This window comes from Nilaparvata lugens, chromosome 2, assembly GCF_014356525.2.
Source record: "Nilaparvata lugens isolate BPH chromosome 2, ASM1435652v1, whole genome shotgun sequence".
In the NCBI taxonomy this organism is placed as follows: Eukaryota; Metazoa; Arthropoda; class Insecta; order Hemiptera; family Delphacidae; genus Nilaparvata; species Nilaparvata lugens.
The window spans coordinates 72,331,404-72,354,054 of NC_052505.1; the positions used below are offsets into that span (position 1 = coordinate 72,331,404).

General features: G+C 33.9%; 2 protein-coding genes across 17 annotated transcripts in view; both read left to right on the forward strand.

Annotated features, from left to right (window-relative positions):
- The window catches only part of LOC120349968 (basic helix-loop-helix transcription factor amos-like), a 46,131-nt gene extending 27,107 nt beyond the window's left edge, over nt 1-19,024 (forward strand). For 7 of the 8 annotated variants that reach the window (XM_039421656.1, XM_039421658.1, XM_039421652.1 and 4 more), the window contains exon 5: nt 14,413-19,023. In XM_039421656.1, the coding sequence (XP_039277590.1) occupies nt 14,413-14,924 (512 nt within the window). In that variant the 3' untranslated portion in view covers nt 14,925-19,023. Of the gene's footprint in view, nt 1-14,412 lie in introns of all 8 variants that reach the window. The other variant, XM_039421659.1, reaches the window with a different exon arrangement.
- LOC120349969 (caspase-1-like) lies at nt 2,381-9,356 on the forward strand. Of its 9 annotated transcripts, none has more exons than XM_039421665.1 (3): nt 2,381-2,511; nt 6,389-6,655; nt 6,873-7,020. In XM_039421665.1, the coding sequence occupies exons 2-3, from the start codon at nt 6,391-6,393 to the stop codon at nt 6,947-6,949; spliced, it is 342 nt and encodes a 113-aa protein (XP_039277599.1). In that variant the 5' UTR covers nt 2,381-2,511; nt 6,389-6,390; the 3' UTR covers nt 6,950-7,020. The 9 variants fall into 9 exon arrangements, 8 of the variants coding, with proteins under 8 accessions (XP_039277599.1, XP_039277602.1, XP_039277595.1 ...); XM_039421668.1 differs by lacking the exon at nt 6,873-7,020 and adding an exon at nt 7,632-7,660 and having other exon boundaries at nt 2,497-2,631; XM_039421661.1 differs by having other exon boundaries at nt 2,497-2,631.
- Nucleotides 19,025-22,651: the final 3,627 nt, after the last annotated feature.

A 22,651-nucleotide genomic window follows, 5' to 3' on the forward strand; every position in this document is an offset into this window, starting at 1 on the left:
AGTGGCCAGTATTCCTGTTACGAATAAACATTGGCAGCCATGACCACAGAATAGGTACAGAATGGAAACTTGTAATCAATCGCCTATCCAACCAATGCTTTTTACATGACCCCAATACTAAACACGTCACGTGACCTTGGGAAGTTCCAATCCTGGTCTTCTGATTATCTCGTAGCAGTGAATGAGATTAATTGATCCGGATCATTGAAGTGATCCGAACCTACCATCAATACTATTACTATTGATAATAGAGAATAAGATTAATAAGAGCGAAGTCCGCTATGATGCCACTGCGTTAGTGTCGCCACCAGAAATTTCGGGCAAGAAGTCGGGTATTTGTATTCGCTGTGTAGAAAAAGAGCCTTTTTCAAATGATAATATTTCTTTTAATGAAGCAATAAAAAATATTCAAAGTATGGTAGTTTTATGCAGTGCTTATGGATGTACGAATCGGCATGCGTTAGATAAAAATATATCTTTTCATACGGTACCTAAATATTTTTATATTTTCATCGGTCATGTTTAATGTAGGCTAAGCCTATAGTGAGGTCCACGTTATAATGACAGTGGATAAAGATGGGAGAATAGCGATGCCGATTCTCTGCATTAATTAATCATAAAATAAAATAAATGAAAAAATAAATATAATTTTATTGCCGCTCAACATTACAATAGTTATGGACAACGTCAGAAATTATTGTTTAGCAAACATAGTCAACCTATATTATAACATGGAGGGTTAATGTAAGGAACACCAGTCAGAATAACAATCATACACGTAAAATATTACATAGAAGAAATAACATGAATACTAGAAATAATAGTATAAAATAGTTCATCTTGAAGAATAATTTGTTGAAATTCGAAAAAAAACTCCTTCACACTATAAAAAGGATTTCTAATTAGCTAGCTATGTAGCCTATTTCTCATATTTCTACATTGTCAAAAACATAATTGGCACAATTGTGGACCTAGAAAAGGATAGTGCCACCGGTTTTGTCGAATGATAGACAAGGATAGCAAAACCAAAGTTGATCAAATACTGTCATTATAACGTGGACCTCACTATAGTACTAATATGATCGTTTACTATTGCTTCCTTACAGTTTGTATTTTGAGATATTTATTAAAAGACTCCATTAATAAAATAGTAATAAGTAATAAAATATAAGTTTCGGTAATATTATAATGAATATTTTATTTCCATAGATCCAATATAGGTATCCATATTATTCCATTCCATTGATTTGTCATATATTGTAATATTTTGTGAACTATGAAAATATTGTATCCTAAATTTGTATTATAAAAAATATTATTTGCTGAAATTGTCTATAAATTCTTCATCATTGCTATTGTTTTATTTTCCCTGTTCTTATAATATGTAGTTATTTATTATCTTATGTTAAATATAGGAGTATAGAGTATTGTTAGGTACCCTTTACTTAAGTTGCAAAACGAATGAGAAACAGTTTCACGAAATATTGTGATAATGGTTAATTTATTATTATTTGCCATCTAATGAAATATACGGTAATATTAGCAATCTATGATAAATGTTTTATTTTCCATATCCCAAATACATAGTGATAGGAAAATATTGTAAAAATGAGATTCATTTGCTAATAGAATGGATCACAATCTGAATTGAGGTAGGTCCACTAAATTATATGTTTGGTCGAGTTAAAAATAATGCTTAATGAACAAATCATTGTATCATATGGTAATGGAAATGACGAAAAGTTTAAAAGAATATATATTGAAATCCATCAAGTATGTCGAAAGATATAACGCAATGAGAGTCGATGTTTTCCCATATAAGTCTGTCTGGGCGTCTGACTTCTTGCCCGATATTCAATGGCGACGAGAAATGAAGGAGGCATCATGCTTCCAAACGCTTGAAGGTATAGCTTAGTCATCTAACTATATATATCAATGGAATATTTATACAATGGGCGTGTCTATTCTATAATGTTGGTCCAAGATTCGACCAAAGAAGGCTACTTCATGCTGAATGAAATGCCACCTCCACACGCTTGCCAAGTGCTTACTAATGACGACGAGTGCGAAGGTGTGGATTGCACACAGACCAGATATATATAATATCCATAATCTGGTTCAAGGGATTGCTATGGTGAGGTCCACGTTATAATGAGAATATTTGATCAACTTTGGTTTTGCTATCCTTGTCTATTATTCGACAAAGCCAGTGATGCTATCCTTTTCTAGGTCCGCAACGATGCCAATTATGTTTTTTAAAGTGTAGAAATATAATTAATTAATGCAGAGAATCGGCATCGCTATTCTTCTATCTTTATCCACTGCCATTATAACGTGGACCTTACTACAATAATAATTATGCCAGCGCTCTTTTTCACTTGTCTGTATGCCAGCAATGGTGTTGGCTATTCGACAAGCGACTTGGCGAGAGTGTTGCACCGGCATACCACAAGTCAAATTATCTCAACTCTCTACTAGTCTACTGCTCTATTCACAAATAGCGGGAGTTTGGTCAGTAATAATATTGGTCTTTAATAATATTTTTTTATTTGTAAATTTAGTTGAAATTAGAATTTGTTGGAGGCCTTGGAGCTTGTTGCTTTGAGGTTTGATTGTAAGCTGTGAGTGAAAGTGAGTTTGTTGTTCAACTCTTGGTAGCATTTTGATTGTTTTTTGACTGCATATTGTAAATTTCTTAGCATTAGAAGTATAAAATAGTTTATTTCCAGTAGCCTACAGTACATACTGCACGTATTTTGTTGAAATCTCCTGAGCATAAAAAAGGATTATAGTTTTTAACATCCATTTCCCAGTTCAAAATTATTCTTACTTTCCTTGCCTTACATAAGAAAAGTATTGCTTTCCAAAAAAATTAAGGTAGTTATCCCAATTTCAAGTTTTCTATACGTTTTAAGTGTTTTTTGGCTGTGCCATTTGTGGCTAACAAAGAATCATAATGCGCATGGGCAGGGATTAAGTAACGGTTTCGTTTTCTGTGATAACTGAGCAGAAACGGTGATTGATTGTATCGTTGAACATAAATTTTATTCGAGTCGTCGCTAAGGAATTTCACTTGAAGGTCGCGATGATCTGTCTGTGAACACTCCATTCATAATTAATGGATTTTCACTTGAAATTTTAAACTTGGGGCTCTTATTCCATGAGTATCCAACATTGCAACTCTATGGCTAAACTCACACTTACGCGACTCAGGTCGAGGAGAGACTCGACTCTAGTCAAGAGCATGTGTTTTCAAATGGTGACGTGGAGACTAGAATCGACTGCCCGACTGGTCTGAGTGTCACCATTTTAAAGCACATGCTCTAGACTAGAGACGACCTGAATCGCGTAAGTGTGAGGTGAGCCTACCTCTAATCAAATCGTAGGGCTCCAGTCGAGGATACTCCAATCTCTCGACCTTACGACTTTTTTGCTCTTAGTCACTACTTCAGTTCCATGCTAATCCATTTTCTAACCTCTTACTTTATCATAAAAATATAAGATTGCCTCTACTTAACATGTAACAAATTATTATAATTATTATGAATAGGCTATATTGTATTATCTAATTCTTATTACTATCTTATTATCTAAAATGATGAAAGATCACTTTCATAGAACATAATCTCACTTCCATTAAAAATGCAAGGTACGGTACTATGCAACTCAAGTCGAGGCTTGACCAACATGTCCAGTTGATGCTCGACTCAGTCTCATAGTCGTAAGGTCACGGAGACTCTGGACTTGAGTCACGTAAGTGTGAGTTGAGCCTTAGAAATTCAATATAATTCAATACAATTAGCAAAAAATGGCTGATAATGAGTTGAAAAAAATTTTTTTATGGGTTTCTCAGAAAATACTTTCCCAAAATCATACATATTTTTGAGCCCTATCATCTGACATGTGTCTCCTTTCTGTGAAATATGAAGCTAGTAGGGGTTCTAACCCATCCTTGAAGAAATTAACTTTGTAGCCTCCTCATGCATGAGGTAGATTGGCATAATAATTATTCAAAAGAACACAAATGGTTGAGAAATTCTATCTGCAAAACAGGTTGTTATGGCAAAGTTTTTGAAATTATCAAATGTCATATATTCTGTTCATGATCTCCCATAGAAAAATACTAGCTAACGATACGAAAAGTCCAAGATCAATTCATGACTTGGCGACTTGCAAACTATCAACAATATACCGGTAATATTAAGGTGTGTACAGATATACGCGCCTCCAACACGCTCCGCCATCGCTCCACAATCGCTCCGATCATGAACGTTACGGGAGATGTTAGCTCTTCTTGCGTTCCACTCTTGCTCCCCGGTCGATCATCAATTGATCTGCTCGAGTGAAGTTCGATTGCGGAGAAGAGCAAAAGTCTGTTCGCACCTTTAGCTGTTATCTGCTTTTATGAAAGATTAATAATAACAATGAAATTATTTGTTTGTTTTCGAAAACTTCCCAGTGACTCTTATTATAGTTAAGGAAATTAGGAATTGCTAATGTAACTAGACTTTTCATAACAAATAATAAGAAAAATTGGAAAGTAGGCTATAGGCTACATTAAGTTATTTGTGTATAAATGGGCGATACAGACAAATAAAAATTAGAAAGGAATTGCACTGCACGGTGGGCAGGAGGTTTGCGGAGGCTGCTACCCACCCCACGGGGATGCAGGGGCAAAGTCCCATGTCGAGTGAAAAGTATGAGTAAAAAAAATCAAATGAATAATAGATCAATTCGAAAAAATGTACTGTATGTATTGATGTTTATACCCCTCAATACATTATTGTTGTCATTGACTATTGGGATAGTTTTAAGGTGGGTTCACACCAAAGTTATTAACAAAATGCTAATAACTCAATCTTTATAGATTCTATTAGATTGAACGGAACTTGAAAAACACATGATGTTTGATGTTCATCATGTGGATGATAAGTTATGTTCAATCTAATAGAATCTATAAGGATTAAGTTATTAACTCTTTGTTATTAACTTTGGTGTAAACGCAGCTTTAGATATAATGCATTTTTTCCAATGACTATTATTATTTTTCAAATATCACTCAACATTTGATAATAAACATGATTTTTTTTATTTTAAGAAGTAACTGGGTAAATAAGAGTGAGCTAATTATTCATCAGTTTTATGCATGTATTTCTACTTAGAACTATACTCAATAATAATAATAATAATTATAAGAAAATTATAACATTAAAAACAACTACAAACTTGAAAATCAAGTAAAACATTTATTTCAAAAGCCAAATAAAATTAATTCTATGAAAAGTTTTTGTGTCTTCAAATCATGACAGCACCACATTAAAAAAAAGTGAACATATGATCATGCTTCTGCTGTTATTTAATAAAATTATGTTATGGTTCTTCTATCTTTCTTCTCTGCCGTTATAACGTGGAACTCACTATAGTGAGAAATAAATTTTAATGGCAAGGAATGTACTGTGAGTGTGCCACACTAAATTTTTAATCGGGAAACACATAACCGCACCGAGCCCGCGCAGACGTACGGCCGAGTGACGGACTTACTACGGCGAGTGAGAAAACAAAGGCTTTCAAATGTGTAGGGACACATACTACCGCACCGCGTCAGCACCGTCGCCGTGTTTGTTGCCTGCGCCGCGACCGCGCCTTCACCGACTATTTCAGTTTACTTTTTGACGGTGACGGTGCGGCTTCGTTTGACATAAAGAGTGAAAAACTTATTGAAGATATATGGGATTTTCAGTTTTGTACGATCAAAGTGATGAGAAATATGGTTGAACAGAAAATAGGTTAAACCAAAAGTAAAAGTAGAACCAAATAAGTTAAGCCAAAGGTATAATAGACATAATATAATAAACAAAAAAAAGTATAAAAGAAGAAACCCATGACTGTGTCTTAAATTTTAAATTTAAAACTAACTACGGTAGATGCAGAAAGCAAAAGATAACAATTTTATTTCCGATATATATTTTTTAATACATGACGGTATATATTATATACCAGCACTATGTTTCTCATCTTCTGTGTCTGGTAATTAGTCTTAAATAATTAGATTAAATAATCTTCTGGTAATTAGTTGAAAAATGAAAAATATAAATTCAAATAGGATGTAACAAGATTTTAGTGTTATATTATTAACAATAGCTTAACACATGAGAAATCAGACTATAGTAGCACTACATAACTGAGACACTGCTGTCGCACTGATACGTGTGTTCTCCTACCACCATCACCGTGTCGCGGTCGCGGGGTTAGCTTGGCCATACGTTGGTGCAGGCTCGGTGCGGTTATATGTGTCCCAGCCTTTATAGGTTATTATAGTACCGGTAGCTTTTTATGTGTACATAAGGATACATTTTTAATAAGTATCCTTTGATTCTTTTTTTTTCAGAAATGGAAGCACATCATTCAAAACGTGAAGGAATTAGGGAAGATGAGCTCGATAGTCTAGAAGCAAATGCGACCTACAACATGAACCACAAAGCACGTGGCTCAGCGATCATTTTCAATCACGAACATTTTCTTGAAAATTTGGATCAAAGAAAAGGTACAGATGTTGATGCTTTCAAACTGCGAAATTCTTTAGAAAGACTAGGGTTTTCTGTTGTCTCATATAAAGACCGCAAAGCAGAAGAAATTGAGAACATAATCACTGAAGGTAAATAATATTCTTCATATATATATATATATCCTCTAATAATTTCATGTAGATTTATTGTTAAATTTGTTCATATCTTGTGTTGTAATACGGTTTTACTTACTTGGGCTTGATAATAAAAAAAACCTGAAGTACCGTATTCAAATATTTAAAATTGAGCTGAATATAACATAAGATAAAAATACCTACCCATGTTAATTTCACATATCTTTTCTAGACGTTCGGTTCTCACCGCCAATAAAAGCCTTACATAATACATTGTTCGAGAGAAATCAGCAGCAGACTTTTATGTGATCACTTGAAAATGGCATTAATATGTCGAAACATGTTCATTAATGAAAATAAATAAATATTTTCAAATAGAAGGGTACTTCGATTTTTAATTTACAAATGAGTTACTCAATCTACATTTTGAAATTTCTTATCTATACAAAGTCATACATGACATTGATCCATCTGTATAATTTTTGTGAATTGGAAGTTGAGTCGTGGAATCAATTATTGCTCCACGTAAATGGTTGAACGATTCAATTTCCAATGTGTTAGTTATGAACGTGTGATTTATCACATTCATCAACTGAGTAATAGAAGCAATTTTATGATTTACTCCATGCTTCATATAAACTATAGTGAGTGGTCTTGTTTGGAATTATATAAACACTTTTTGAGTTTTCATGTCAGGTCCTATATCTGTTTTTCGTTAACAAGTGATTGAGGCATTACTTACATGAAGGGATCTTATCTTGGAATAAATTATAGGCTTTCTCAGTCCAGACAGTTTAAACCTTACATAATTGTATTTCCAGAATTGGGATCTTCTAAGGAATGGTAGTACTCTAAGCATTCATCTTGTTGGTTCTATTTTAAACTGATTTTTCACAAAGCTCTTGTATCTTTTATAGTTTTCGAGATATCAGCTCTTGAAAGTGTGACTTTTTGGAAGAACAGTTTCTCATACAACGTTTTGCTCTTTCAGGTGCGTACATATGAATGCGTCACAAACACATGCATTTCGCTTTTCATCAACTGATGTTCAGTTTATTATATTATCTGTATCTATGCAGAAACAGTAAAATTAAGGTATAAATATCGGGGCACCGAGCTTTGCTCGTTATTTTTATCCTATTATATTAAGCGAGCAATTTCTGTATTTTTATGTCTGGTTATTTATGTTCAACGGATCTCAAGAACGGCTCTAACGATTTTCACGAAATTTGGAACATAGTAGGTTTATGATATAAACATTCAATTGCACTAGGTCTCATCCTTGGGAAAACTCACTGAACGACATTAAAAGGATAATTCATTCTTGGCTGAAACAGCTGAGACATTTGTCGTCTGTGGATGGTAAAAAGTGAGCGAGTGATTCTGTGGAAAATCAAAATATCACATCCCCGAAATTCATAAGCCGACTTATAGCCAGCTGTTAGATTTTGTCTGCCATCCATTCTTCACTTAAGTTTCTTTGTAGTAGTCGCGCTGGCAGTGTTTGAATCTTGGTGCGCTTCTGCTGCCAACTTTATTTTAATCAGCTGACTTGTTGGTCACTCATGTTTTTCGTCATTCTTTCCTCATTTATAGCTTTAGAATACATTGCATATTTTTTAAAGATTTTCGTCAATTGTCCTATTTAGGTTGTTTTCAGGTCTAAACTTTTTAAGCTTGTTTTTTTTTTGGTTCTGCATTGTACAACACAACGTTACCCCCTGCTTCGTCTCTTGTGAACTTACTTCATTCTTGTTCGCTCCAACTCGCTTTGTTCAGAGATGATGTAGCTCTGCATTCTTCAAGTTTTGAAACCGTTCTTTTGCACTCAATCTCAATCTTCAGATCACTTTTCAAATGTTATAAAGTGACTACAATCAAGTCATCAATCAATCATAAGTTTTTAACTTTGAAGTCTTAAATTTTCACAATCTTCAATTCAGTGCATCGCAACCACATGTTTCATGTATACTCAAGTGTTTTTCCAAGTTACTTTGGTCTCAGGTTTTAATGAATTTCAATCAAATTGCATCTCTCAAACATTCATTCTGCAATTCTAACTCACTTTTTACAAATTTGAGTTGTGCTCCAAGTTCTTCACATAAGATTGTCTTGCTGTTGCATCACGTTGCACTGTGACTTTGCTGTGTCGTAGCTGTTAACCACTAATAGCCACATTGTTGCCGCTTTTCTTCCCTTGGAACGACTTCATCATTTTGGATCCTCGCTCAACTCCATGTTTCTCTTGATTCGTGAGAATATTTGCTCCTCCAGTAATCCTGCTTCTGCTGCAGCTTCCCATCGACATGTCCTGGCCTGGATATGTCCTATCTCTTGGCACTTTGAAGCTGCTAACCTTACATTGAGCTAAGTATTTTGTATTAATTTACCTTTTCTTTTACATATACGTACTATCTACTGTTTTTGATTTTCAAAATAGTTAACCAAAAAATCAGATTTTATTGACCATTTATTCATTAGGCCATCTTCATTGTCATTTTGAAATTTAGCAACTTGTTTCACATTGCCATTCACTGGCTCAAGCCTGAATTAACATGTATTTTGTACACCAAATTTTTGTGAATCTTTTCAATTATCTTTCATTCTAGTCAAAGTTATTATAATTTGACTTTTGATTACAATTATCTGCTTCAATTATTTTGGTTCTTAGTTCCATTCCCTTGCTTGGATTTGTAAGAATCTCCTTTACAATTATTATCAACTTCAATTATTTTGGTTCTTAGTTCCATTCCCTTGTTTGGTTTTGTAAGAATTTTTATCATGAATGTTAACGTTTGGCAATTCCAAGCCTTTTGGCAACATGAAAAAATGTCTTACTGCTATGAACAATAAGAATGCAAAATCTAATTATACTTAATTTAATTGATAATATTCTATGTATACTGCTCTATCGGTGGGCTGACTTTCATTGCATTAGGATGCGTTAATCAATAAATTATAACGCGAATCAATTAAATGTAGTTGAGAGAAGATAAGTGAGAAAAAAATGGAAAATCGAAAAAAACTTTGCATTCTCCACCCTGACATTGTAGGCCCACTTTGTCAAGTCTTTGGACGTCACTTTGAACGTACTTTGGGACAAAAATTGAATGGGCTCGCTCGTATCACTTTGGAACTAGGACTAGGACTATGATATCTGCACAGTGCACATTTTTCAACATGAAATAATGTTTTACTGCTGTGAACAATAAGAATGCAAAATTCAATTATACTTAATTTAATTGATAATATTCAATGCCTGCCTATCGGTCGGCTGACTTTTATTGCATTAGAATGCGTTAATCAATAAATTATAACGCGAATCAATTAAATGTAGTTGATAGAAGATAAGTGAGAGAATAGCAGAGACTTGATAGTGATTGGAAATTTATTCCAGCAATCAAGAGGACTTAGTTAATTACAGTAAAGAGACAGTGGAGAGGGGCGAGGAGTGCATAGTGCAAAGACAAACAGATCATAACAGACGCAGAAGCAGTAAGCATAGAACTTTACAGTATACATATTATTTATATTCCCTATGGCGGTAACGAGCTGGGAAAAGGGTATGGTCGTCGCCCTGTTATTACATGTATATGTATATCGGTCGATGACGCGGAACACAGCATCGATATCTAATAAAGGCGACCGCTCTGATTCTTTGTGCAGGAAGCTGAAGATAGCCAGCACAGCCCTGGATAGACCAAGCACAGGCTGATAGCAAAGGCGCACTCATCCTACACCGTAAAGTGCACAGACTTATATCCGAGGTGAGATAAAGATAACTGGGAAAAGTCTAGAAATAAAGCGACGGTCATCTGCGATAATGCGCTAAACGCTTCAGCAGCTCGTGAACGCGTCTGCTGCTGAGTTTGCTGATTCTCTCTAAGAACCCAATTACCCTCCACTTTCTCTCATATCTCGGAAACGCCCTCCGATTTTCTCTACCCTTCATTAATTATTAATCCAATTATTATCAGCGTTTGTCGACAGATCAACGGCGCTTCACATTCCCCTCCAATCGCCTTCTCGCAATCAGCGCAGCGATCTGCTCGTCTTTCCATCATTATCTGACTATTGCTGTACCTGTTATCATCACTATGATCAGCTCTTGGTGCCTGAATCACGTTCGGAAGCCTATTTTCAAGTTGGTACCGTCATGGAGCTCAATTACTTGGAAGCCGTAATAGCTGGAGTTGGACCATTGAAAACAGCCAAAGAATTTATGTAACGTAAAAATTATAAAAATGTAAATTCAAATGCAAATAACAAAAGTTAAAAATCTGAGTGGAGAAGACAATATTGATATCAAATAAAATCAAAATCTTCATTACTGTAAACATAATGTTATAACAACATAAAGTACAAAAAATAACAAGCCAAAGTATTTCGCACAATCTTGCAAAGCGAGTAGCCCTTGAAATATTCATATATTTATTGTTATTTCATAATTTATAATTATAATTCTAATTTTGTACAAATAATTTATTGTTTTGTTTTAATTATCAAAACCAGTACGATCATTTCTTGTTTTTCATTTTCCCACCCTTACATACTCGGTGAAGGCAGATCTTCTAGTGTGTGTGTGAGCTCGTTCGTTAGGACTGTGAGTAAAAGTCCGGCTGTTCTGGTGAAGGGGATAGATTTTGTTCTTGTTTTATAATACAGTTTTCCTGTCACAGTTCGGGCAGTTTAAAGAGAATTGTATTATTGAATAGGAAGGGATCTGAGCCCACTTCATTAGATCAGTTTTTTATTTTTTTCATTAATAATTAACGTCGCGTTCAACCAGTGGATGCCAAATTGGGGGCCATTATCATAAAGGTAGGTGACTACTGAGTCATTTATTTTAAATTTTCCATAACCACAACAAATTTAATCTTCACTAGCAGCCAAGCGAGTAGCCCTTGAAATATTCATATTTTTATTGTTATTTCATAATTTATAATTATAATTCTAATTTTTTGTACAAATAATTTATTGTTTTGTTTTAATTATCAAAACCAGTACGATCATTTCTTGGTTTTTCATTTTCCCACCCTTACATACTCGGTGTAGGCACATATTGCTTACATATTTGGTGGAGGTTTATCCTGCCGTCCATATCTTGCTTACATAATTGGTGAAATTCCCTTGGTGAAATTTTAATATTGATCTAGAAAAAGTGATGAATAGCTTTGTTTGAACTTGACATAAGTTGATTGTTGACTGAAGTTTTCATTAATCAGATTGTGGTTTTTAGAGCTGCTGGTGCTGCTCAGTGGATGCATCAACAGATGTCCAGCTGAGAACGATTGATCGTTGCACTAAATGGGCGTGCTTAAATCGCAAATTAACCCAATTAGAAGGTAGCGGACACTTTGCCGGGGCAGCGATTTATGAAGTTCCGTTAGATGAGTGCATAAATCGTAGGTGGCACGCGTCCAGCCACCCTGTTATTAGCTACATTCCGCCCTGACCACCCTCCCACAATACCACCCGACCCACCCCCGATTGACCAATTCTATTAAAACCTTCTAAACACCGCTATTTACGATCATCGGTCTCCGCTACTCCTCTATAAATCAAAATCAGTCCCAAAATCGTAACGGTACGTTGGCTATCTCAGATCATTAGCTCTTGATAGTTTCGTCCACTAGAAGTGGATGAAGATGAAGAAATTAATCAATAAAAGTCATTAATTGCTCTTATGTTTTTGATTATGCTACGATAGAAAACCTATCATGCCTATAGAACTTTTGAGAAAATGAAACCTGAAACTTGAGAATCTTAGATTGATGATGCATAGAATAATGGTTTTAGAATAATGATCAATATTGAGCAGTACCTGCACTGACTCGTTAATTCGTTACATCATAGAATCATTTATAATTCCGTGTTCTGATGAAACTTTGCATTCCATTTTTGCATTTTTATCTCACTTTTTTGTGTTTGTGTAGATAGCAAGTATAAATGTCAATATTTCACATGGATATGTGCTTTTTCGTTTTTTTGTAACGTATTTCAGTTGAAATTCTGTACCATGATAAAAATATATTTCATGATGGAAAACATCAAGCCATAAATCTTTAGGAGCTTAAGATATACTTTAAGTTAATCATATCGTTGCAGGAAGCGGATAATTCAATTTTGTACTCTTCCTTTTTGTTTGATGTCAAAGGAATAAATAATAAGTATTATATTTCAATTCCAAGTCATTGAAAGAGTTGAAAAAAATTACGTTTGAGTTCGAAAAATCAAAATTTTAGGAGTGCTTCCTACATCAAAATTAGAATCGCAATAAGAAAAATTTAAGTTAAAAGTAGAAGCTAGGTAAGTGGATTATATACAATTGATTTGCCAGAATTTTATAATTTATACTATATTGTTTCAATGATCTAAATATTTTCTTTCTATTGACATGTTTGCTGTACCTAGTTGTTCGAACTCACTGCCGGCGCACAAGTTGTTCTTTGCCGGTAGTGCCATTTTAAAGTTAGAATATTTATTTTATCAATCTGTATTATTCTATGGCAAAATAAAATAGATTGATGATGAAATTTTGGCAACTCGTCGAACATCTGAACCAACTTCTTCGTAGGGTACGAGTTGATGATGAGTCAAGACGAGTAGTGGTCGGTGGTAGGAATCGGTGGTTGACTTAAGTTTTGTTTGCAAAACGTTTGTTGAAGATGCCGCTGGAGGGTGGGGAGGGGAATGGTGAGGATGGTAGCCGATGGGAAAGCAGGGATTTGATTGGATTGGTCACGTGACTGCTGCCAGGTACAGGTTGAGATTTTGTGTCTTCCGCGGAAGCTGAGAGACTTCAGTCTGATCTCGGTCGGCCTTGGTGTAGCTACTCACTGCTGACTGCTCGCAAACTCGCTCTCGCGACTCTAGACACGTGATCAAATGCTAGTAGATGTCCTCTGACCATCTTCTGTGTTCTATATCTCAGTATACCTAGCTACCTAGTATATCAGGAGACCCCAAGTGAAAACTATTGCATAACTCCAGCCGCAAGTTCAAAAAACATTTCATTATCAGTCTACAAACGTTCAACTCAATCACTGATAACATCGTTATCGTTTGTTCTAGCAAGAAACCTCTACCTTCCACTGTGCATCATAATTTTAATGCAATAACAGTTCTTGGAGCACGATTTTCGTGTGAGATTCGAATTTTCATCATAAATACATTGAATAAAACACGCTTCAATTTATTTGCTTATCAATAAAAAATAACATAGTTATCGTTATGAACAAATAAGACTCTTCTCCAATGATAATTTCGGAATATCTGGGCTTATTATGATAATGGTTGGAATTTGAATCTGGCATCCATAATAACATCAATTGAGAACATTTTTTAAGTAATGGTAGGAACACTTAACACGAATACTTGGTAAGGATGAATAGACAGTGACTTTATCATATCGATAATAGAAATCATATTATAATAATTATATTATCAACCAGTGCTTTTGTTGGTGTACGATTACAAACTATCGACAGTAATCTCAGAGATAGTTTGGGGATTGAGAAACTTAGGGATGGTAGATTCAACATAAGAACTATTCTACAGACAGTAAACTTTGATCAACAATTTTGTTTTCGGAATGAGGAACTTTGAAAATATGCAGTTTCATGATGGACATCTTTATTTGTTAATGAAAAGCTACGTTGTAATCCAGATCTGAACTGTATGATGTTTCCAGTGAAGTGGAATCTTGAATCGTGAGAATTTTCGTTGTAATAGAATGTACCAAGCACAATCACATTCGCATTGGTACTCAGCAGCGGATGGCAGCTCGGATGGATGTCACAGTCCGGCATCCAGTCCTGACAGCTTCTATGCGGCAACTCCGTCACCACCCACCGGAGCTGGCTACCACAAGCCGACCAACAGTCATGGCTACCACAAGCCGACCAACACCAAAGACGACTTCCTGGCAGCTGGCTCGTTCTCGACCTCCTGGCAGCAGGAGACATCCTCCTGGAAGCAGCCGTCCTCCTCCTGGAAGCAGCCGTCCTCCTCCTGGAGTCCGCATCAGCCGTCTGCATCGAGTTCGTCCTTCTCGCCTCCGACGTCACACGACTTCTCGCCGACGCCGGACGTGATCCGACGTCGACGCCTGGCGGCCAACGCCCGCGAGCGACGCCGCATGAACAGCCTGAACGACGCCTTCGACCGGCTGCGTGACGTCGTCCCGTCGCTAGGCAATGACCGCAAGCTCTCTAAGTTCGAAACACTGCAGATGGCGCAGACCTACATATCGGCGCTGCACGAACTCCTGCAAAGAGATTGAAACCACCCTGTAAATAGGTAATTTATTGTTCCTAATTCATTGTGATTTTAGTAGTCTATAGAGTAAAATAATATTGAAGCAGTGGAATTAATTATTTTTAGTATATCAATCATTGTTGAGAATCTAAGGAAAATAAATCAGCCAAATAAATGAATTTTGAATTCCATTCATTGTCACATCGTAAATAGAAATGAGGAATGTATTTCACTCCTGAGCAGGAGCTTCAAATAATATTGAAGCAGTAGAAAAGTAAATTATTTATCGTATTGTTGAGAATCTAAGTATAAATTAGCCTAATAAATGAATTTGGGATTCCATTCATTGTCATAACGTGAATAGAAATTAAGAAGGAATGCATTTCACTCCTGAGGAGGAGCTTTTTCAGCCTCTGAAGAGCCTCAGCTTCATCAGCCTCTTTAACAGGCTGATAAATGAAGCTCCTCCTCAGGAGTGAAATGCACTCTTCATTTCTCATCAAAAATTGAGTGTTTTTAAAAATATTTACATAGAAACAAAGTGTCTAGACTACATCAAAGTTATTATATAGCGTTTCGTCATGGAAAACAACATCAATTTCATAAATAGAATATTTAAATTCGTGAATTTCCAGTATTGAGTAGGTTCAATTAACATTATGGCATGACAGTAGTCGTACTTCTTGATTTCGACTTATCTCTTCAAAATGCTAGTACAATATGGAATTTTGAACGACTGGCACTGATAAGCGTTCTTACCAGAAGGACAGTGGGACTAAATCTTTTTCTTGAAACCCTTATTTTTAAAGCATGAATTTTTGCCCCTCTTCATTCCTCTCGTTGTCTCACCTTGAGATGATGAGATCTGAAATATTATATAGAAGTTACATACATGGACTTTGAATAATTTTAAAGTCAAGCTGAAACTGATGACTGGTAATTATTTTATTGGTTAAAGTTTTGCTTCTTGATTATTCCATTCTTGATTTCCTCCAATTCCATGAAATATATTTTGTCAAAGAGACTTATAATCTTACAGTTATTCAGCATGCTTCAATGAAGTCAGGTTCAATCACCATTCAAATTTCAAATTCTAATTTATTCATTTCTTCGATCTTACAGGCTTAGAATTTTTCTTTAATTTTCAATTCCCTAATTTTTATAAAATACTAGTCCAAAAATGAGTATTATTCCGTCAGCACTTTCAAACACGGATATTTTTGTTCCCAAAATAATGTGAAATTCAGAACATTGAATGTTGATATAAGAAGTAAACTCAAACGATCCACTCTAGTAATCAGTTGAAAACTTGAGAAATATTGAAAGAACATAGATGCTGATATGATTAAGCCTCCTTGTGGAGTGCTTGCTGTTCTATACAAACAATAATATTTTGAATTATAGTTTCCTTTCTTCGCAATATGCTCTTTACTATAATAGTGTAATACTGTACATTTGATTGGCCTAGATTTCATTTTAGTATCTGAAGAAACGAAGTAACAGCGAGCTATTTGAACTATTTCGAGAATAGCCTATTCACAAGGTAATTGAACTATCAACAGCAGTATTTATTATTTACTTACTTCTATAATCCACATACTTGTTCACATAATTCCATATTACTTTACATACTCATTTATAAAGTTTATTTTATTATTAAAATAAAATTTGTGAACCAATTTGAGAAATTGTTATCTAATAAATATATTATTGCGGTAAAAATTATAGAGTATATTATTAAGGCACTTTAATAGTCCGATTCAATCAAGTGTAGTCAAACAATATTCAACTCACAATTTCATTTAATTTGTTGCATTCCTATTGAAATGATTAAACCTTTGAATATGAGAATTTTCTTTTTAAATGTCACTTTGAACATTCTATTCAAATGTAGATCGATTTTGATTTCTACATTCTATAAATTTACTTTATTCTGTAAAGCTTAGAGATAATTTCAGAATATTTTAGTTCGCAGTTGGACCAAATTTAGTAATCCATACAAAAGTATTATAATATATGGGCTCACATAATTATATGATATCTCCATGACATAATTATTAAATTCGTTAGACTGCTCTGTAACAAATTATTTTCCGATTCAGACCTCTTGAGATCTAAAAGGGATTAAAACATTTGTGGAATTTTCATATCTAATTTCGATCTAAAATCTTGTAATATTCTTATAGTGTTTACAAACACCTTTCAGCCTTATCTATGAAGACGGTAGCCTCCCTCTTGGAACCAAGAAATGAGAAATTTATAAAGGTTTTAAAACGAATCTAGTTCTAGAGAAGTTTTTAAATTATTGTTACTAATTAAACATTATTTTATGACAGTGCGAAACCTAATTTTCAAAGTTATCAATTAGTCAATTCTCTTGTTAAAATTGTTTATAGCCCTCATTGAGTTATACTTTCACGTGGAGGAAATAAATTTATTTTTTAATGAGCTGCTAAAATAGGTGTTGAATGACTTACTTGTCAAACATTTATAAGCTAAGTATGATATGACTAAGATGACAATTTTACGGCCTTTAAAAGGTTATTACTTTCGATGATTTTTTGATTTTATGTCTTGAACTAAAAACATTATGTACAATCAACTGTAACTTGTGGATTTATGTGGCACATCAAGATAACAAAAACTAAGATAATACCATTTTATAGTAAGATTTAAACCCCCTAACTTAAGTAATCAGGCTCTCTTGCATTTTTATGGAACGACAAGCATCGTAAATTATTTCTATTACCGTAAATTATAACAATAATTTTATTAGAGTGATATTTTCAGAGATAACAGAAATATCTGAATATGTTCATGAATTAATTGCAGACATTGTGGAAAATATTTATTTCGACACTTGCGGCTGTTCCAAGTACAAGTATCTGATACTGAAAATTCTCCCACAGACATTCATTTTGTTCTTGTTCGACCTTCTTTCCTTGAATATTATCTTCAAGCTGTCAATAAATTTATCTACGTGTATAACATAAATCTTCATTGATTTGCTGCTCTATTCAATATCATTTTGAATAACTGTCATTCGCCACCTTTGAAATTAGACAGAAATTAGAAATTCATACTTATCTGATTGAACTAGTAGAGATAATAATTCAAATTTAAAATCCAAATGCATATATGAAATAAATATTCATATATAGGTGACTAGGTATACATGCCTGCAACTGAATTGCATTCAGCTGAATTGAATTCTATGTGATCAACGCGTTCGTGTTGGAAAAAATGTCGAACCACCTGTTGGAGACACCTGACTCTACCTGTGAAGAGTCGGAACCTTTTAGTCGAAAAGGCTGTTGGTACCAGCAAAAAGCAAAGGCCCCAGTGCCGATTCAAGCTACTTATAAGGCCAGCTCAAACTTTAATTACCTATTTATTGTTGACAACACTTTTACATGCCCTGCTATATTAGTGAAGCAGATCAATACGCAATTATTATTTTTTTTATAAACTATCAAATTTGAATTTGCTGTGATATATATACTTAGTATTGGTAGAGTTGTAATACCAACATCAATATTGACATTGATTTCTAGCGACTCCAATATACATCTTGTTTGAATAAATATTTTTCAACGTTTGAAAAAAACTCAATGAAATCCAAGTTCTAGATAGTCAAGTTGAACAAGTTATAAATATGTGATGGAATATGAATTTTAATTGGAGATGTCTTGCGTCTCAAGCTTGCAAGCTTGCAACTTATTAACTTTATAACGCGTATAATGAATACATTGATTATTTTATTGAATGTAGAAACCGTAGAGTTTAGCTAGAGGAATAAATCATATTTTTATGATCGTTCTACCTGTATGAATTGAGCTTGTAAAGATAAATGAAAAACGTTTTGTAGAATCTCTATCAAGGATTCAAGGCAGGCCTTTTTGAAGAACATTGTTTCAAGATTATTAGGAAATCTGTAGCAATGTGAAATATTCTTATGGATTACTTTATTGTACAGTGAAAGTAGAAGGAATTGTAGCATTCAATGTATTGTGCCTTTCTTTGTTTATAAGACTGATTTTAATTAGAAAGAAATTTAAAATTAATGTTTGTATTTTGATAAGTAAATTTGTATTGTATGTGAATATTTTGTAACTATTGTTGATTGTATAAAGTTATTTTCATATAAATAAAAATATATTTAAATATCATGAAAAGGTATTTTTTCAAGCTCCCATTACATTTAATCTAGAATCATTAGTTCCTGGAAGATTGACCTGACTTGCTTTATTTATTCATATGGCTTTTATTGGCAGAGAGATCCTTTTGGATGTTCTGCCTTGCCGTATTGCCCAATGTCATTTCCTATTAACACTAAAGTTTACAGGTTATATATATATATTGGGTTCTTCATGTTTTCTCACTAAAAATTTGCACTTTCACTTCCTGAGCTTCCATTTTATAAAGTTTAAAATCAAGAAAACTTATTTCAAAACACAAATTCATATTTGAAAAGCAAACAAATATAAAATTTTGATGATGATAATGAAAGATGAAAATTTCACATTACAATTTTTACCTGCTTTATTCATAGTGGAGAAGGCTTTACATCAATATGATTGAAGTTCACTAAAAATCTTCATAACCTTTCAATATGACCTTCATTGGTGATTCATATAAATTTCACTGACTTGTATTTCCTTGTTTCAATTTCTCTATCATTGTTTCTTTTGATATGAATTCTGAGGTAGTAAGGTGAATTCCAAATGATGTACGGTAATAATTCAGATTAATTCTATAAGGAAAACGAATATAGTTTTACAGTGAGATGCAAATGAACAAGTCAAGTAACAAAGCATTCATCTAAGAGATTGGATATCACGGAAAAAATGGATTTAATACTTACTAGTTCATTTCTAGATCACTAGAATCATGATCTACCCTGAAGAATTAATAATTTCAAGGACTGCATCTAGGAGAATCAACTGCAAGATGCCTTGAAAACTGTATAAAGTTTGTACAAAACAGTACTGTAATCTTAAGTAGAATCGACGAAATATTGATGGGAAAGGTTCCTATATTTTAATTTTTTTTTCCTACAGGTACCGTGGAAAGTGGCCATTTCTGCACTGATTGCAGGCCGCAAAGAATCACTTTTCCGCTCTAGTGCGCAAAGTATTAATTATTTGCATACTCTTAATACTTTGCGTATTATCTTGCAGCCATTCCAATCAGCTGTTGATATTGTTGGCGTGTATTTTGAATGCAAATTGGTTCTATCTTTATTTTTCTGATTTACAAATAAATAAAAATGAGAACTCATTAAATTATACATTTTGAATATTATTAATTATTCATTATTTCAAATAATATTTTCTTCATTCATAAATTGATTTGTTGAAAAATTATTTAGAAATCAAGATTTACTCAAAATCATTCAAATTTTCAAATCAATTGGATTAATTTAATTTTTAATTTGAATAAATTATCGATTATTAATTTTCAATTTGATTATCAAGTTTAAAATGAATTAAAGTTTTTATTGATAACAAAATTATCAGACAAACATTTGATGGATTTCAGCCATCATTTTACCCATAATCAACCACTTTCCACTTTCCACTTTGAAATACGTGCGCAAAATTCCTCTGCTGCACACAAGAAACCATCCCGCCCTCGCCTACGGCTCGTGCGTAAACGTTTCTTTCGGTGCAGCAAACTGTCTCTTTGCGCACTAGTTGCACAAATAACTATACCGATTGGTCATTTGATTGATTTCAATTTATATTCTCTTGGAATCAATTAATATACCGTAACTAAGTTTATAATAGCAGAGGAGTTCCAAATAAGAGTAGGGGTACAAACAGTATTATAGGAGTATCGAATACAGTACAGCATTATAAAAAATACTAGTTTTTATGAAATGTGGAAAGCTTTGCTTTTTAACTCTTTTAAGATTGAGGAAAAGTGTCATATTATTCAAGTCATATTGTACATATTTTACATAGTCTCCACTCAGCTTAGAATTAGTGTTTATATACGCATTTTATCAATGTGTATAATGCCTATCATAAAAATCTGGTGTGGTACACTCACACAACTTTCCTTGCTCATTGAACTAACTATAAGCCTCATTCTTAAACGAGAATGATTTAGGGGAATAACATAATGACGATTGGCGGCAACATATTTGAAACTACGATCAGACTTCTGTATATGTGTATAGTTGTTTTCAGAGTACTTTTTCCTTTGTGTAAATTGTGAAATTCGATATTTTTTAAAAGTCGTCAAAACAGCTGTTCTACAGATGAAATATCTCGATGTGTTCTTTTTATGAACTGCTCTACCTACCTACCTCATGCACGAGAAAGAGGCTACAAAGTCCATTTCTCAAGGATGGGGTGGACCCCTCATTAGTTTCTCAGAAAGGAGACTCATTCCAGTTAATAGAGCCGATAAATAACTATACAGGGTATGAATTTGAAAAACATCGGTCAAGTCATTTTTGAGAAAATCGTGAAACACATGTTTTTTTAGTGATTATCCGCCATTTTTCTCAATAATATTACGGAGCTCCTGAAATTTTCCCAGGAATGAGACTCATGCCAGTTGATAGGGCTAATAAATAGCTATCCATGGTATAAATTTGAAGAAAATCGTTAGAGCCGTTTCCGAGAAAACCGTGAAAAACATGGTTTTTCAGTGATTATCCGCCATTTTTCTCAATAATATTACGGAGCTCCTGAAATTTTCCCAGAAATGAGACTCATGTCAGTTGATAGGTCTTATGAATAGCTATCCATGGTATGAATTTTAAGAAAATCGTTCGAGCCGTTTTCGAGAAAAACGTGAAAAACATGGTTTTTTGGTGATTATCCGTCATTTTTCTCAATAATATTACGGAGCTCCAGGATTTTTTCCAGAAATAAGACTCATGTCAGTTGATAGGGCTTATAAATAGCTATCCATGGTATAAATTTGAAGAAAATCGTTAGAGCCATTTTCGAGAAAAATTTTTTCCGCCTTCTTGAATTGAATTTTATTGAATTTCTTATTGTCGGGTCCTCATTGTATAAGGACCTTAAGTTTAAAATTTCAAGTCAATCGGTTAATTAGGAATATCGTGTTCACAGACATACACACATACACACACACATACACACACACACACACACCACACACACACACACACACACACACACACACACACACACACACACAACACACACACACACAACACACACACACACAGAGACCAATACCCAAAAATCATGTATTTGGACTCAGGGGACCTTGAAACGTATAGAAATATAGAAAACTTGAAATTGGGGTACCTTAATTTTTTTTGGAAAGCAATACTTTCCTTACCTATGGTAATAGGGCAAGGAAAGTAAAAAGAGTCTCTATAACCAAGCATCAGAAAACATGAGTTACAGTTTCAGCAGTGAGTATCTATAATCACTGAGTATCAGCGAATGTGTCATACATTTCTAGCTACTTCTCTGCTAACGACAGTCATCAGCCAGACATTGTCGATGGATTAAAACATTTGAGTCATTTGAATGTTTATAATTACTGAGAATCCTCTAATTAATACGTTCAACAGAAATAATAAGAAATGAAAACTGAAACTAAGATTACAGTATTCCCGAACCGCTTACATCAAGTGATTTTTTTAGTATTATTGTCAAGTTCATATTGTTAAGTTCCATATTTGTCAACTATATTTATAAAATACAATTATAGTTCCCTTTAAAATTAATAAAATAATAAAACAAGAATACAAATTGTAAC

Excerpts from the sequence above, each read along its gene's own strand:
- LOC120349969 (XM_039421665.1), top strand. The coding sequence starts at position 6,391 with ATGGAAGCACATCATTCAAAACGTGAAGGAATTAGGGAAGATGAGCTC. Across the intron at positions 6,656-6,872 it reads TGAGAACATAATCACTGAAG|ACGTTCGGTTCTCACCGCCA; the intron begins GTAAATAATATT and ends TATCTTTTCTAG.